Source organism: Chiloscyllium plagiosum, unplaced genomic scaffold, assembly GCF_037043375.1.
Source record: "Chiloscyllium plagiosum isolate Xiang-an unplaced genomic scaffold, Cpla_swu_hap1 HiC_scaffold_9, whole genome shotgun sequence".
NCBI lineage: Eukaryota > Metazoa > Chordata > Chondrichthyes > Orectolobiformes > Hemiscylliidae > Chiloscyllium > Chiloscyllium plagiosum.
This window is the reverse complement of record NW_028270147.1, coordinates 69,577,879-69,591,168: the sequence shown is the minus strand read 5'-3', so window position 1 is coordinate 69,591,168 and position 13,290 is coordinate 69,577,879. Positions and strand designations below refer to the sequence as shown.

Sequence of the window (13,290 nt, the reverse complement as noted above, 5' to 3'; positions counted from 1 at the left end):
CTATGAAGCAATGAAGAAAACAGTGTCCATCACAACCAGAGAACCAATGGTATAATGTTGCTGAACCCTACACTAACACTCAAGGGGTTAACACCATAACAGAAACTCAATTGTGCAACAAGAGGTAAGAGGCAGTGAATTCACCTCCAAATTTTCTGAAGCCCGCTTCCCATCTATAAAACACAGATCAATACTCTCCACTAGTCTAGATGAGGCCAGTTTCAACATTGAAGAAGTTTCAATATGAAACATCACAATCACCTACTGTATCAGCATCCCATCCAGTACCTATAATTTTCAATACAACCACCACTGATACAGGGGTATCAATAAGTCACTTTGCATTTCCATATATCTCAAAACCTCTATTGACAACACTAAGCAGATCCATAACCAATGCCGCTAAGGACAAAGCCAGTGCATGGGAAAACCACCAGTTGTAATGTCCCCTAGAATCCACACACCACCTCATTTACAATTGCAATGCTACTGGTTAAAAATCCAGAAACTGCCAACAGCATTGTAGATACATCTATATTTGTTGGATTATCGCAGTACAGGTTGGTGGCTCAACACCACCTTCTCAAGGGCAAGTAGTGATGAATAATAAATGCTGACCCAGTCTTATCAATGACACTCACATTAAAAAAGTGAAGAATAAGAACTAACACAATGAAGGTGGTGTACTAATAATACACTTTTTGATACCTGGGAAGAAAATCTAATGGCATGTGTTAAACTGCATATATTAAGTGCTCAGAATGTTCCCTGAACACAGAAGCACTTTTAAACACTATCTGAAAGTAATTTAGATCTTGCCCACAGTTTCTAATAGAGTTATGACTGGCAGCAAATCCCTACTACATGGCAGGGCAAAAGTGGTAGTTGCAGAGTAAATACATAGCAGAGTAAATACATCACACAATCTCCACATAATGGTCATTTGTATGTTTTGTATTATTTTATAGTCTCTCGCAATCATTAGAACACTGCACTTAAAAGCTGATCTGAATACTTTGTCTGAATCACAAGATTTGTTATAAATAGTTTGTTTGAAGACTGAAACTTCTTTCAAAACAGACAACACCACACACTGAACAACAGGAAACAGGCTTATTTAATTTCAATGCATTTCACCTCCATGGAAATAGCAAACTTGAACTCAACCCAATCAACTGTTATGGCACAGAAGTAAGTCAATTAGCCCATGGTGCCTGCAACAGTTCTGTTGCTTACTGCCTAAGTCCAGCCTTTTCCCCATATCCCTGCACACCATTTCTATCCTAATCATCATCCACGATCCATTGAAGACCGCAGCTGACCTCGCAGCCATCACACTTACAATTAGTGCATTTCCTACCCTAGCTAATTGCTGAGTGAAGACGACTTAATGCATTACTCTCGCTTCACTTGCATGAGTTTAAATCTATGTCCCTCAATTTTGTTCCATTTACAGTGTGAACAGCTTCTCCCCAACTATTGTCCAACACAGTCAAGGCTTTGAGCATCTTTTTCAAATCTCCTGTCAGCCTCTTGCTCTCCAAGGAGAGCAGTCCCAATTTCTTCCACATATCCTCATAGCTGAAGCTTCTCATTCCAAGAATCATTCTTGTAATCACTTTAAATGTTCTCAAAAATACATTCACATCTTTTCTATAATATGGTGCTTTCAACAGTCGACAACACTCCAGCTGCCATCTAACAAATGGCATGCAAGTTTAACAGTACCTCTCTGCTTTTTTTAAAAAGCAATGTGCCCCTATTAACATAGGTAAGAACACTACATGCTTCATCAATTGTTCTCTCCATTTGTCCATCTTCAGTGACCTGCGCACAGATATACCCAGGTCCCTCGGCACATGTAACCCCTATTTCATATTGTATCTCAATGCACCTCTGCACTGAACCTCACCTACTACCTATCTGCCCACTCCAACTTGCTCATGTCTTTTGGAATTCCACACTCCCCTCATAGTTCACAATTCTTCCAAGGTTAATATCTTTTTATCACTTCAAGATTGGCCTCTATATACCAAAATACTGAAATATTATCAGGGATAATAAGCAAGGGATCCAATACCAATTTCTGGGGAACTGCATTATAAATCTTCCTCCAGCGTGAAAAATATCCAATGACCATTACTCTGTTTCCTATCACTCAGCTAATTTTGTATTAGGTTAAAAAGGGTAAAATGGCCAAAGTTAATCTTGTTGCAAATTATTTCAATCAAATATTAGAAAGCTTACCTCAGCCTTGTGCTTGAGCTGCAACTTTCTATTTATCACATATTCAGCATCTATTTTTCCTGAAAAGAAATAAAGATCTTTTTACACAAACTGAATGAAATGAGTTTCCCCAGAAAAGATCATCTGTGCAATACCTCAAACAAGAGCCCATCAAGCCTGCTCCACCAATGTGATTACTGCTATTGCCGTTTCTAATATTCGGCCAGCTGTTATTCAAACTCCTAACAGTCCTTGCCAAATTAAAAATGTCCCCAACAGGTTTATAATACACTTTCTTACACTCTTAAAACAAGTGACGTGTCATACCGTGTAAATTTGGGCTCTGTCATTATATATCTGTAATCCTTCAATGCAAGTATGAGCATTTGTAAGTCCTTACAAACACAATCACATACAGGGGTCTAAATTGTAAAGATCTGGCATGCAAATAGGTCCTGTACTTATGAATGGCTCCTTTATATTGTGTTCCAACTTGAGCACAAATTGACTCGTGAAAGCACTCAAGAATTTGTTTGCAACATGGGGACGGCCTGTATTCACCTGTCCTCTCTGACTTGAACGGAGGGAGTTATCTTTTTTGTTCAGTAAAAGTTCAGAGGAATATTATTCTCAGAGGACTTGCCAAGAACAAGATTAGGCTCAATTTGCATTATAGATCGAAATGGCGCAAGGCATTTGTCTTAATTGTTCCCTATGGAACTTCATATTTCTCCCAAGATTACCCTACTTATTTCTTTTTCCCTTCACTACATGACAAGTGAGATGATTGGTAACAGCAACTATTCAAACATAATTTAAAGATTAGAATTAACCTAATTTGAGCAACTAATTTTTAAAGATTTAAGTCTGATGTTCTTTATTAAAAAGCAGGATATAAAAGTTCAACAATGGTCCTAATAACTCGGCAGTACTTGAAATAATTTGAAGATATTTGAAATTTGAGTATTCAACTTGGGATTTCAGCATGCATTTAGTTGTTCTAACTTAGATTAGCTTCAGCTAATTGATGTACACTGTTGTGCATTACTGTAGGATATATGAATCAAACCCAGAAGGTGAATGATAAGTTTTAGGAATTCTATGGAACCAAGTTTGATATCAGTTGAATCTTAGGTGGTTCAATGCCTATGAGTATCATTAAAATTAAAATGCATGCTTTGTTAGAAAACCCAAGGGTTTGTATACAGATCATGAAGCTCGCATGTAGTCCTGTTCTCTGAAGGCCTGTCTTTACAGCTGTTTATCTTTTAAGGAAAACACTCAAGAGATGGATGCTTCTTATTCAAAGACCACAGGAAATGCAAGTAGTAAACACTAAGTGCAAGCAAAAAGACTATGGCAACTGTACTTGTATTCTGTTTCTCATTTATGGAAGTGCACAAAAATGTGTGAAAGGAATCTGCTGTAAAACTGGACTTTTAACTAATTTCTAAGGTGCAAAGAAAAAAGATGAATTTTGCCTACATTAGGGGGAAATACACAGATACTTTCAGCAGCTAACAGTCTCTAGAATTTCTCCATTCACAGGTAAATCATGCCTTCAAACCACCGCCCACCACCCCCCACAACCTGATGCAACGGATTCGATCAGCTCCCCAGTCATGAGCATGAAAAGTGAAGATGATAACAACAGCGAAGGGGAGGTCGGTACACTTTTGTCAGTAGCCTACGGATATTAAATCACATGAGCTTTACCTTGTCTTTCGATCATTTAAGGGATATGAAAGTTCACTAATCAAGCTAACATCAAAACAGCCAGTTAGTTTTGTTACATTTGACAGCAGAGTGTGAGCAGAAGCACCAAAGAATGCTGCAATCATCTAGCCTGCTGCTGTACCTCATGCTGAGATGTGCTGGTATCCTCCAACTGAAGCATCTCACATAGATGGAAGTCTCATCAGTTTTGTTAAGTATTTAACTGCCCTTAACCAAGAATTCAGGATTTCTCCATGGAGTGATGCAGGAATAGACTGAATTTTATTTTCAGGTTGGACTTTACTGAAGGAGATTTTGGATAACTGGCTTGTTTTCACTCAACCTGGAGGGGTAAAGTGGTCACTAAAGACAATGGATTTAAGAACTTGACTGGTAAACTTTTTTTTTCCCACAAGAGAGAATCCTATCCTACTGCATGGAATTGTAATTTTTGTTGTTATAATCATTGCATGTTGTGTGTCAATAACTTGCTTAAGTACTGGCAGTAAGATTTTTATGAATAAATTGGTAGCACCTTTCTCATCCCCATCTAGGTGGTTATCATTGAATGATAAAAGGAGAGAATGAGATATTAAAGAATTAATTTGCTCTGCTGACCTGCAGGAAATTGGATGTCCTGAGGCTAGGGTGGGATGCCACTGACCTACAGGTAGGGTGTAAGGAATTTACATCATCTCCCATTATCCAGAGCCATTTACATGGCCATTTCCTTGCCATTCAGAGCCATTTACATTGTCATCATCTGCCATTCAGAAATTAATAAGAACATTACAGTTGGAATTCTGACTACTCCCTGGAGTTAAAAAAAATGATTTGCAACAGATATGACCATTAAGGGATGATTTATATTATATTGTTCCTGGAGATGGTCGGATCACTGCGTCTTGAGTGGCATGTGACTGTGGGGGTTTGGTTGGGTACAATCTTGTGGGCGTCACTGATTGTGATGTAAAGATTTTGTATAAAGGAAGGACGGTTGCCTTGTTCAGAACGACCTCTCCACATGCTTCGCAAGCATGATGAAGCGTGTTAAGAGTTTCTCCAAAGTTGGTATTGTATTTACTTAATAAACTTTGGCTGTTGTTCACAGAGGTTGGCATATTGCAGTTGCATCAAGTGAGCAAAGATCTCAAGAAAAAATAACTTAATATGCAAGGATTAAAAAGTCATAAAATAACAGCTGCATATAGAGTCATAGAGATGTACAGCATGGAAACAGACCCTTCGGTCCAATCCATCCATGCTGACCAGATATCTTAACCCAATCTAGTCCCACCTGCCAGCACTCGGCCCATATCCCTCAAAACCCTTCCTCTTCATATACCCATCCAAATGCCTCTTAAATGTTGCAATTGTACCAGTCTCAACCACTTCCTCCGGCAGCTCATTCCATACATGTACCACCCTCTGCATGAAAAAGTTGCCCCTTAGGTCTCTTTTATATCTTTCCCCTCTCATCCTAAGCCTATGCCCTCTAGTTCTGGACTCCCCAATCCCAGAAAAAAGACTTTGTCTATTTGCAGCACCTCGCATTTACCCGAATTAAACTCCATCTGCCACTTCTTCGCATATTGGCCCATCTGGTCCGGATCCTGTTGTAATCTGAAATAATCCTCTTCACTGTCCACTACACCTCCAATTTTGGTGTCATCTGCAGACTTACTAACTGTACCTCTTACACTTGCATCCAAATCATTTATGTAAATGACAAAAAGTAGAGGGCCCAGCACCACTCCTTGTGGCACTCCACTGGTCACAGGCCTCCAGTCTGAAAAACAACCCTCCACCACCACCCTCTCTCTTCTATCTTTGAGCCAGTTCTGTATCCAAATGGCTAGTTCTCCCTGTATTCCATGAGATCTAACCTTGCTAATCAGTCTCCCATGGGGAACCTTGACGAACGCCTTACTGAAGTCCATATAGATCACATCTAGATTAGATTAGATTAGATTAGATTAGATTAGATTAGATTAGATTAGATTAGTGTGGAAACAGGCCCTTCGGCCCAACAAGTCCACACCGACCCGCCGAAGCGAAACCCACCCATACCCCTACATTTACCCCTTATCTAACACTACGGGCAATTTAGCGTGGCCAATTCACCTGACCCTGCACATCTTTGTGACTGTGGGAGGAAACCGGAGCACCCGGAGGAAACCCACGCAGACACGGGGAGAACGTGCAAACTCCACACAGTCAGTCGTCTGAGGCGGGAATTGAACCCGGGTCTCTGGCGCTTCTACTGCAAACTTCTACTGCTCTGCCCTCATCAATCTTCTTTGTTACTACTTCAAAAAACTCAATCAAGTTTGTGAGACATGATTTCCCATGCACAAAGCCATGTTGACTATCCCTAATCAGTCCTTGCCATTCCAAATACATGTACATCCTGTCCCTCAGGATTCCCTCCAACAACTTGCCCACCACCGAGGTCAGGCTCACTAATCTACAGTTCCCTGGCTTGTCCTTACCACCCTTCTTAAACAGTGGCACCATGTTTGCCCAACCTCCAGTCTTTCCGCACCTCACCTGTGACTATCGATGATACAAATATCTCAGCCAGAGGCCCAGTAATCACTTCTCTAGCTTCCCACAGAGTTCTTGGGTACACCTGATCAGGTCCTGGAGATTTATCCACCTTTAACCGTTTCAAGACATCCAGCACTTCCTCCTCTGTAATCTGGACATTTTGCAACATGTCACCATCTATTTCCCTACAGTCTATATCTTCCATATCCTTTTCCACAGTAACGTTTACATTTCAATTGTCAACACAGTTCAACCATCAATTCTAATGTTAAAAATATCAACATTTATCTTTCATAAGCTAAGCAAGTCCTCCTCTCTCAGTGGCTTATCATGTCATTCCAGAATCCATTTTGAACGTATGCTTTTAAAGGCAAAGAAATGAAAACTTTCCCTCCCTATCCTTCAGCTACTTAGTCTCTAATAACCTCAAATATAAGTCGCTCACCCTTCTCTTCAAAATCCTATAGCTTTTTTAAAAACATAAGTAGATTCACAATACTTTTAAACTTACTTGCAGAGACACTAGGTAATGAAAGACTTTTTTTTTAAAAAGCTGCCAAAGTTAACATTGCTAAGTTAATGGGGTCTGTAATCCTGCTGAACATCACCAGATTCATTGCACACAAGGAGATTATCATCACATAAACTTTGCAAAGAGTCCATTAGTGACAACCCTAATTTAATTATAAATCATGCCTGTCATTATCAATGACAAAAAGATTGTTATACAATCTTAAATTTGCATTTCCTGCAACAGGCACATGAAAATCATTTTGATGTAATGCCATCAAGTTTTTAAAAAACTAAGTTTTAAAAAAAAGCAGTTTAAATGCATTACATCATGTCAAATTAATTTAATTACCATGAGGATCAGAAGATAATCTCTAGAAAGGAACGTGTACAAGGACAATTTATTGTCAAGATAATTACGTTTCTTTATTCCAAGTTACAAATCAGTTAATTAAGTCTGCATTAAAAACCTAGTCGAAGTTTTCTAGTGTAACTCGTAGTCAAAAGTTGCTCAAAACTTAGAGCAAAATGTTGAAAAAGGAGAAATGCATAATCTGAGGCTTTAGCGTGGAGGACAAGAATGTGGGAACTAGCAAGTGGGACAAAGTCTTGAATGCTGCAATTTTCATTATCTATTTTTAAAGAAAAACATTCCTAACTTATTCATTCATTCTCCACGAGCAGCATTTGACATCAGCTTTGTGGGTTTAAGAACCAGTGACACAGTTATCTAGAACCCATCTACAGTATTCAAATTAGATAGATTTCTACTTAAAACGGATTCTTTGAAATCCTACATGTGAGTATTCAATGCACAAAGAAAGCATGGGAGTAGAAGAGGGAACAACGCTTCCTTCAAAGTGCAACTGCTGCACATCACTGACATCATGGTTCCATAAGGCCAGAAAATCCAATACTAATTTACAATGCACTATGGAATTAACTATAAGTACAGCAACTTGAACTGACAGTGTGTTGTGGAGTTCAGAGAAGGAAGAGTAAAGATGGATAATGATGGATGAGGTCAATCAGTATCTGAATTAATAACAGCCAACCTTAAATTTGAGAGGTGTCTCAAATACACTAGAGACGCTGAAAAGGAGATGGCTATAACTTTCGCTTCCTCTGCTCAATACCATTCAGAAGTAACAAGTCACTTTTAATATATACTAGTGAAAGGATGGAGGGCAAACTCATTTTTGCATCACGTTTACTTTTTCTTCTGTTGGTTAAAGAGGAAAACAAAATAAATCTAAAACGTAAGGTTGATCAAGCAGCAGGAATACATTTTGCAAATTAAAAACATCTTCAACAAAATTAATTATATTCCATTCCCAGACAGAACACATCAAGGGTTGTACTTCATACTAGTCAGCCATTGTAAATCTTGCCCGCAATCCATGAATGCAAAATCACATGACAACTTCTGGTAATTCTTTTTGTGCTAAGTACAATTATTTATTTTTGTGGAGGAGGAGAGGTTGAAAATAACAGGGAATTTAATGAAGAGTGACCAATGCAGTCCAAATGCTTTCATGTAAAGGTTACATCTGGTTCCTTCAGCCTGCAACAACATGCCTTGCCAATGAGGGCTGAAAAGCTTCACAATTCACTTTCATTAAAAACTAGTCACAGCTGTGGGAGCAGGGTAAGGAAGGATTAAAACACCACCAATTTCACGATCCAAAGAGGAAAAGTCTACAACTGCTTTAAACAAATATCAGTGCCTGTCTTGAATTGTTCTGACAACATGCAAAATAATAAAAGAACAAGATGTATAGGAATGGTTACTATTGCTTAAACTGGATACGACTGTGTTCCCTCAAAAAAAAGCAAACCTGTAATTTATGCAAAATGTTATAAATTATGCACTGAGTTGAAAGTCAAGGAGTATACATAATTAGAGGGGTGTTTTTTCTATGTCACAGGGTACACACGTAAGGCAGTCAGTTGCAGATCCACAATCTCACACAAGTTGAGGTAACCACAATGATTCAGGATTAACTTCTAATTTTCCTATTGCATTCATAGCAGATTTGGGGCTGCTGTTGGCTGAAATCCACATGCAAGTTACCTGATCCATTCACACTTACTCTTATAAGCTTTGATCCCCACTGATGAAATCAGGACACAAATGAGAGCGCAAAATGAGAAACCTAAACTTGTCAAATTAAACACCAGTCTCACCCAATTGGCACTGTTCTGCCTTTTCAACTGACAACTACGCAGGTAATCTATTAACAATAACACTCTACATCACGGTCAACAAAATCCAGTGAAAAAAGTTACAACAGGCAGTTTTACAGGCCCCATTTTATTGAAGTGTCACACCTAATCTGATTGAAGTCAGTATTAGTTGGTTTTTAAACAAAAACTATACACACTTTGTGGCTGATAGTAGCGAACAAGTCCAGAGGGACTGAAAGAGGGACAACCATCGAATTGTTGGGTGGAAAGTATGTGTGAGGTTTGTTTTTAAAAAAACTTGTTTCCTATTTTCATAGCATCCATATTCTACTTTTACAGTGTTCAAAGTAACTGCCCTTTTGTATCACACATATGGCCTTCCCATCGACATCTTAACAACATAGAAAGCATCTTACACTACACAAGCATGTTGGTCAGAACGGAGGTGATCTCTGTTCTTCAAAACCAAAATAGGGAAAGCAGAAACCCAATGCATTTTAATTCCCAAGGTGTACAACAAAAGGAAAACGAGGGGAAAAAAAATGAAGACTACATACTGCTGAAAATTCAAAACACAATGATTATTGCAGGAAGGAGTGGAAGGAAAAATCAAGAGTTCACCTTTGATACAAATGAAATGCAGTACTCAAAGCAAGTCTGACTGATAAGTTACCTTTTAGGGTCGTGTGGCTGAATGGGAATCCACACACAGTTAAGTGTATTTTAGGAATAAAAACAAGTAATACAAAGTCACCATGCATCATGATATTGTCATTTTAACTGCTGTGGCCTGTTTTTGGTTAATATTTAAAGGGAAAGCAGAATTTGTTTACTGACAAACAAATCTGTGTCCTTCACTATCTTGTTTATTTCCTCAAGTTCTGTATACAATGGAGAAAAATACCAGATTTTAGAAACACTAGCCAAACAACAGAGATTTTACTATTGTCAAAGCAACAACTGGATGAGGTACTCCAGGCCAGAAATAAAACTCAATTGCCAGCAGCTCCATGCGAGATGTCATGGCAAATGCCAAGCAGAACCCAACTGTATGCTGGAAGGAGAACCAGACAGACGTGATACATCTTGTGCAAGTGAACATTCATAGCAATCAATCATTGTGATAAAATCAAAGCACTACTCCAACTGCAGGACAATTTTCAAAGCTGCATGATAGCATGCTATGTCTCAAATTCATGGCATAACTTCATGAAGTTAATACACTCAAATTTCATTTAACTGCTTTGTTATGTCCCTTCTACCAAGATCACTGCATATAGCCAAAATTTAACCACAGTCCTGCTGTGTCTGGTTAGCAAATTCTACTTAACTACTGTGCCAAAGAGATGATGTTTTGCTTTCACAATGAGAAATCAATCTGTCTTCCAATGGAAGTGATTTCAGAGTAGCAAATGCCTTTGAAAATCCCAAGGAAACAATGACAAAACCTGGGAACATAAAAAAGACAATGAATTTACTTCTCAAAATTTGAATCTCAGCAATCTCAAGTCGTCATAACCAACACGGCTAAAGATTTTGGGGCAGCACGGTGACTCAGTGGTTGGCACTGCTGCCTCACAGCATCAGGGTCCCAGGTTCGATTTCAGGCTCAGGTGACTGTGCGGAGTTTGCACATTCTCCGTGTGTGGGTTTCCTCCGGATGGTCCAGTTTCCTCCCACAATCCAAAGATGTGCGAGTCAGGTGAATTGGCCATGCTAAATTGCCCATAGTGTTAGATGCATTAGTTGGAGGGAAATGATTCTGGGTGGGTTACTCTTCGGAGGGTCAGTGTGGACTGGTTGGGCCTATTTCCACACTGTAAGGAATCAAATCTAATGTGTGTTAGAAATCTGAAATGAAAGCAAAATAGAAGCTTACCAAAACTAATCTTTTTGGTGCTTTGTTTTCATTTCAGGCATTCCAATCTTTTAGTTTTTCCAAATGCCACTGTAGGTTAAATCAAATTGAAATTGCAAATAATTGCTTCAGAGATTTAATTTTATGAAGGTACTATACTGTCACCAGGGTATATTTCTTAGACGTGGGGCATTCCTGAAGAAGGGCTTATGCCCGAAACGTCGATTCTACTGTTCCCTGGATGCTGCCTGACCTGCTGCGCTTCTCCAGCAACACATTTTCAGCTCATATTTCTTAGACGTGTAAAGGGATTCAAAATATGGAAACATTCGCATGGATAAATGCCTTATCTCAAGACAAAATACTATTAAGCTGCTGCTGGATGTTGCAAAGAAAAAATGGCAGGTACTGTTACGTTGATAAGTAAAGATCAGATAGGTACCAATCTTTGAAAATTAAGCAAAAACCATCTTTAGGATAAAGCTTTACCAGATAGCTAATTGGACACAAAATTGGCTTGAAGGTAGGAGACAGACAATGGTGGTGGAAGCTTGTTTTTTCCTGACCGAAGGCCTTGTAACCAGTGGTGTGCCACAATGATCAGTGCTGAGTCCACTGCTTTTCATCATTTATATAAATGATTTGAATGTGAATATAGGAGACCTAAAGATCAAAGAACAGTATAATACAGGAACAGGCTCTTTGGCCTATCAAGGCTGCATCAACACAATGCCTTTCTAAATAAGCAAGCTTTTGCTTCTATGCAGCCAGTATCCCTCTATTCGCTGCCTATTCGTATACCTGTGAACATGTCTCTTAAATGTTGTTACTGTATCCACATCCACTACCTCTTCTGGCAACATATTCCATGCACTTAGCACTTCATAAAAAAAAAAATCTACCGCACACTTGCCTTCATTGGTCAGTGCATTGAACATAGGAGTTGGGATTTCAGGATGTGGCTGTACAGGACATTGGTGAGGCCACTTTTGAAATACAATACTCAATTCTGGTCTCCCTTCTATAGGGAAGATGTTGTTAAATTTGAGAAAGTGCAGAAAAGATTTACAAGTATGTTGCCAGAACTGGAGGGTTTGAGTTATAGAGAGAGGTCGAGTAGGGTGGGGCTGGTTTCCCTGAAGAGTTGGCGGCAGAGGGGTGACCTTAGAGAGACTGAAAAAATCATGAAGGGCATGGACACAGCAAAAAGCCAAGGTCTTTCTCTCCAGGGTAGCAGAGGAGTGTGCAAAGGCTTAAATGAGAAGGAAAACATTTAAGGATCTGAGGGGTAACTTTTTTTCATGCATGATGAGTGTATGGAATGAGCTGCTAAAGGAAGTGGTGGAAGCAGGTACAATTACAAAATTTAAAAGGCATCTAGATGGCTACATGAGTAGGAAGGGTTTAGAGGGATATGGGAAAACACTAGCAAATGGGACTAAGTCAGATTGGGACGTCTGGACGACATGGATGCATTGGGCTGAAGGGTCTGTTTCAGTGCTGTATGACTCAATGGCTCTCAACTATTTTATAAACAGTTTTCCAGTTAACAGATCCTTAACAGCATTTCTGAACATCTTGTCAGTGTGGTACAATAAATATTAACTCTGTATAGAACAGTAACAGTAAACAGTCTTTACAACCTTTAGCCAGAAATGTGAAACAGCATATTTCAGTTAGGTTAGCACACCTCGATCCCTCTTGTATTTCAACATAGAATTAAATAAAACCATTACTAAATAATGTGTTTCAACCCTTGCATTTGAATTCAATTTTCCTTTGGAAATATTTATTCGATTTTTTAAAATCATATTCCTCTCTCATCTGGAATGAAGCATTTCATTTCAAAACTTCAACTTCTTCCTTGGTTCTTACAATTTCAGCTCACGAAAATAGTACTGTACCTTTGCCAAACATAAACATTTTGAAAGCTCCTACATTACCTCAACTGAAGTTCACCACCTCAACAAAAAAGGTTCCAATTCAAAACATTTATTATTCCCAATGTCATTGTATTAACTCTAGTAGAGCTTTTAAAAATATCCAACATACCTCCTGGAAAAACCTTGCCTCCAAAATTACACAAATAGCCTACCATGCAAAATAACTTAGTATTTTGAAAGGGAACTGACAAAATATTTATCTTCATGTGACCTCCATCACATGAACAAAACTCAAATTGCAACATAAAGCAAAACATTATTAAACGGTTTATCTTTTTGTACTTTTACCATTTGCAACCA

General features: G+C 38.8%; 1 protein-coding gene across 4 annotated transcripts in view; it reads right to left on the bottom strand.

Annotated features, from left to right (window-relative positions):
- soat1 (sterol O-acyltransferase 1) overlaps positions 1–13,290 on the bottom strand; it is a 105,322-nt gene that overhangs the window by 38,760 nt on the left and 53,272 nt on the right. For 2 of the 4 annotated variants that reach the window (XM_043699579.2, XM_043699580.2), the window contains exon 3: positions 2,248–2,306. The exons of the other annotated variants lie outside the window; for them this stretch is intronic. In XM_043699579.2, the coding sequence (XP_043555514.1) occupies positions 2,248–2,306 (59 nt within the window). The remainder of the gene's footprint in view (positions 1–2,247; positions 2,307–13,290) is intronic. 4 annotated transcript variants of the gene reach the window in all.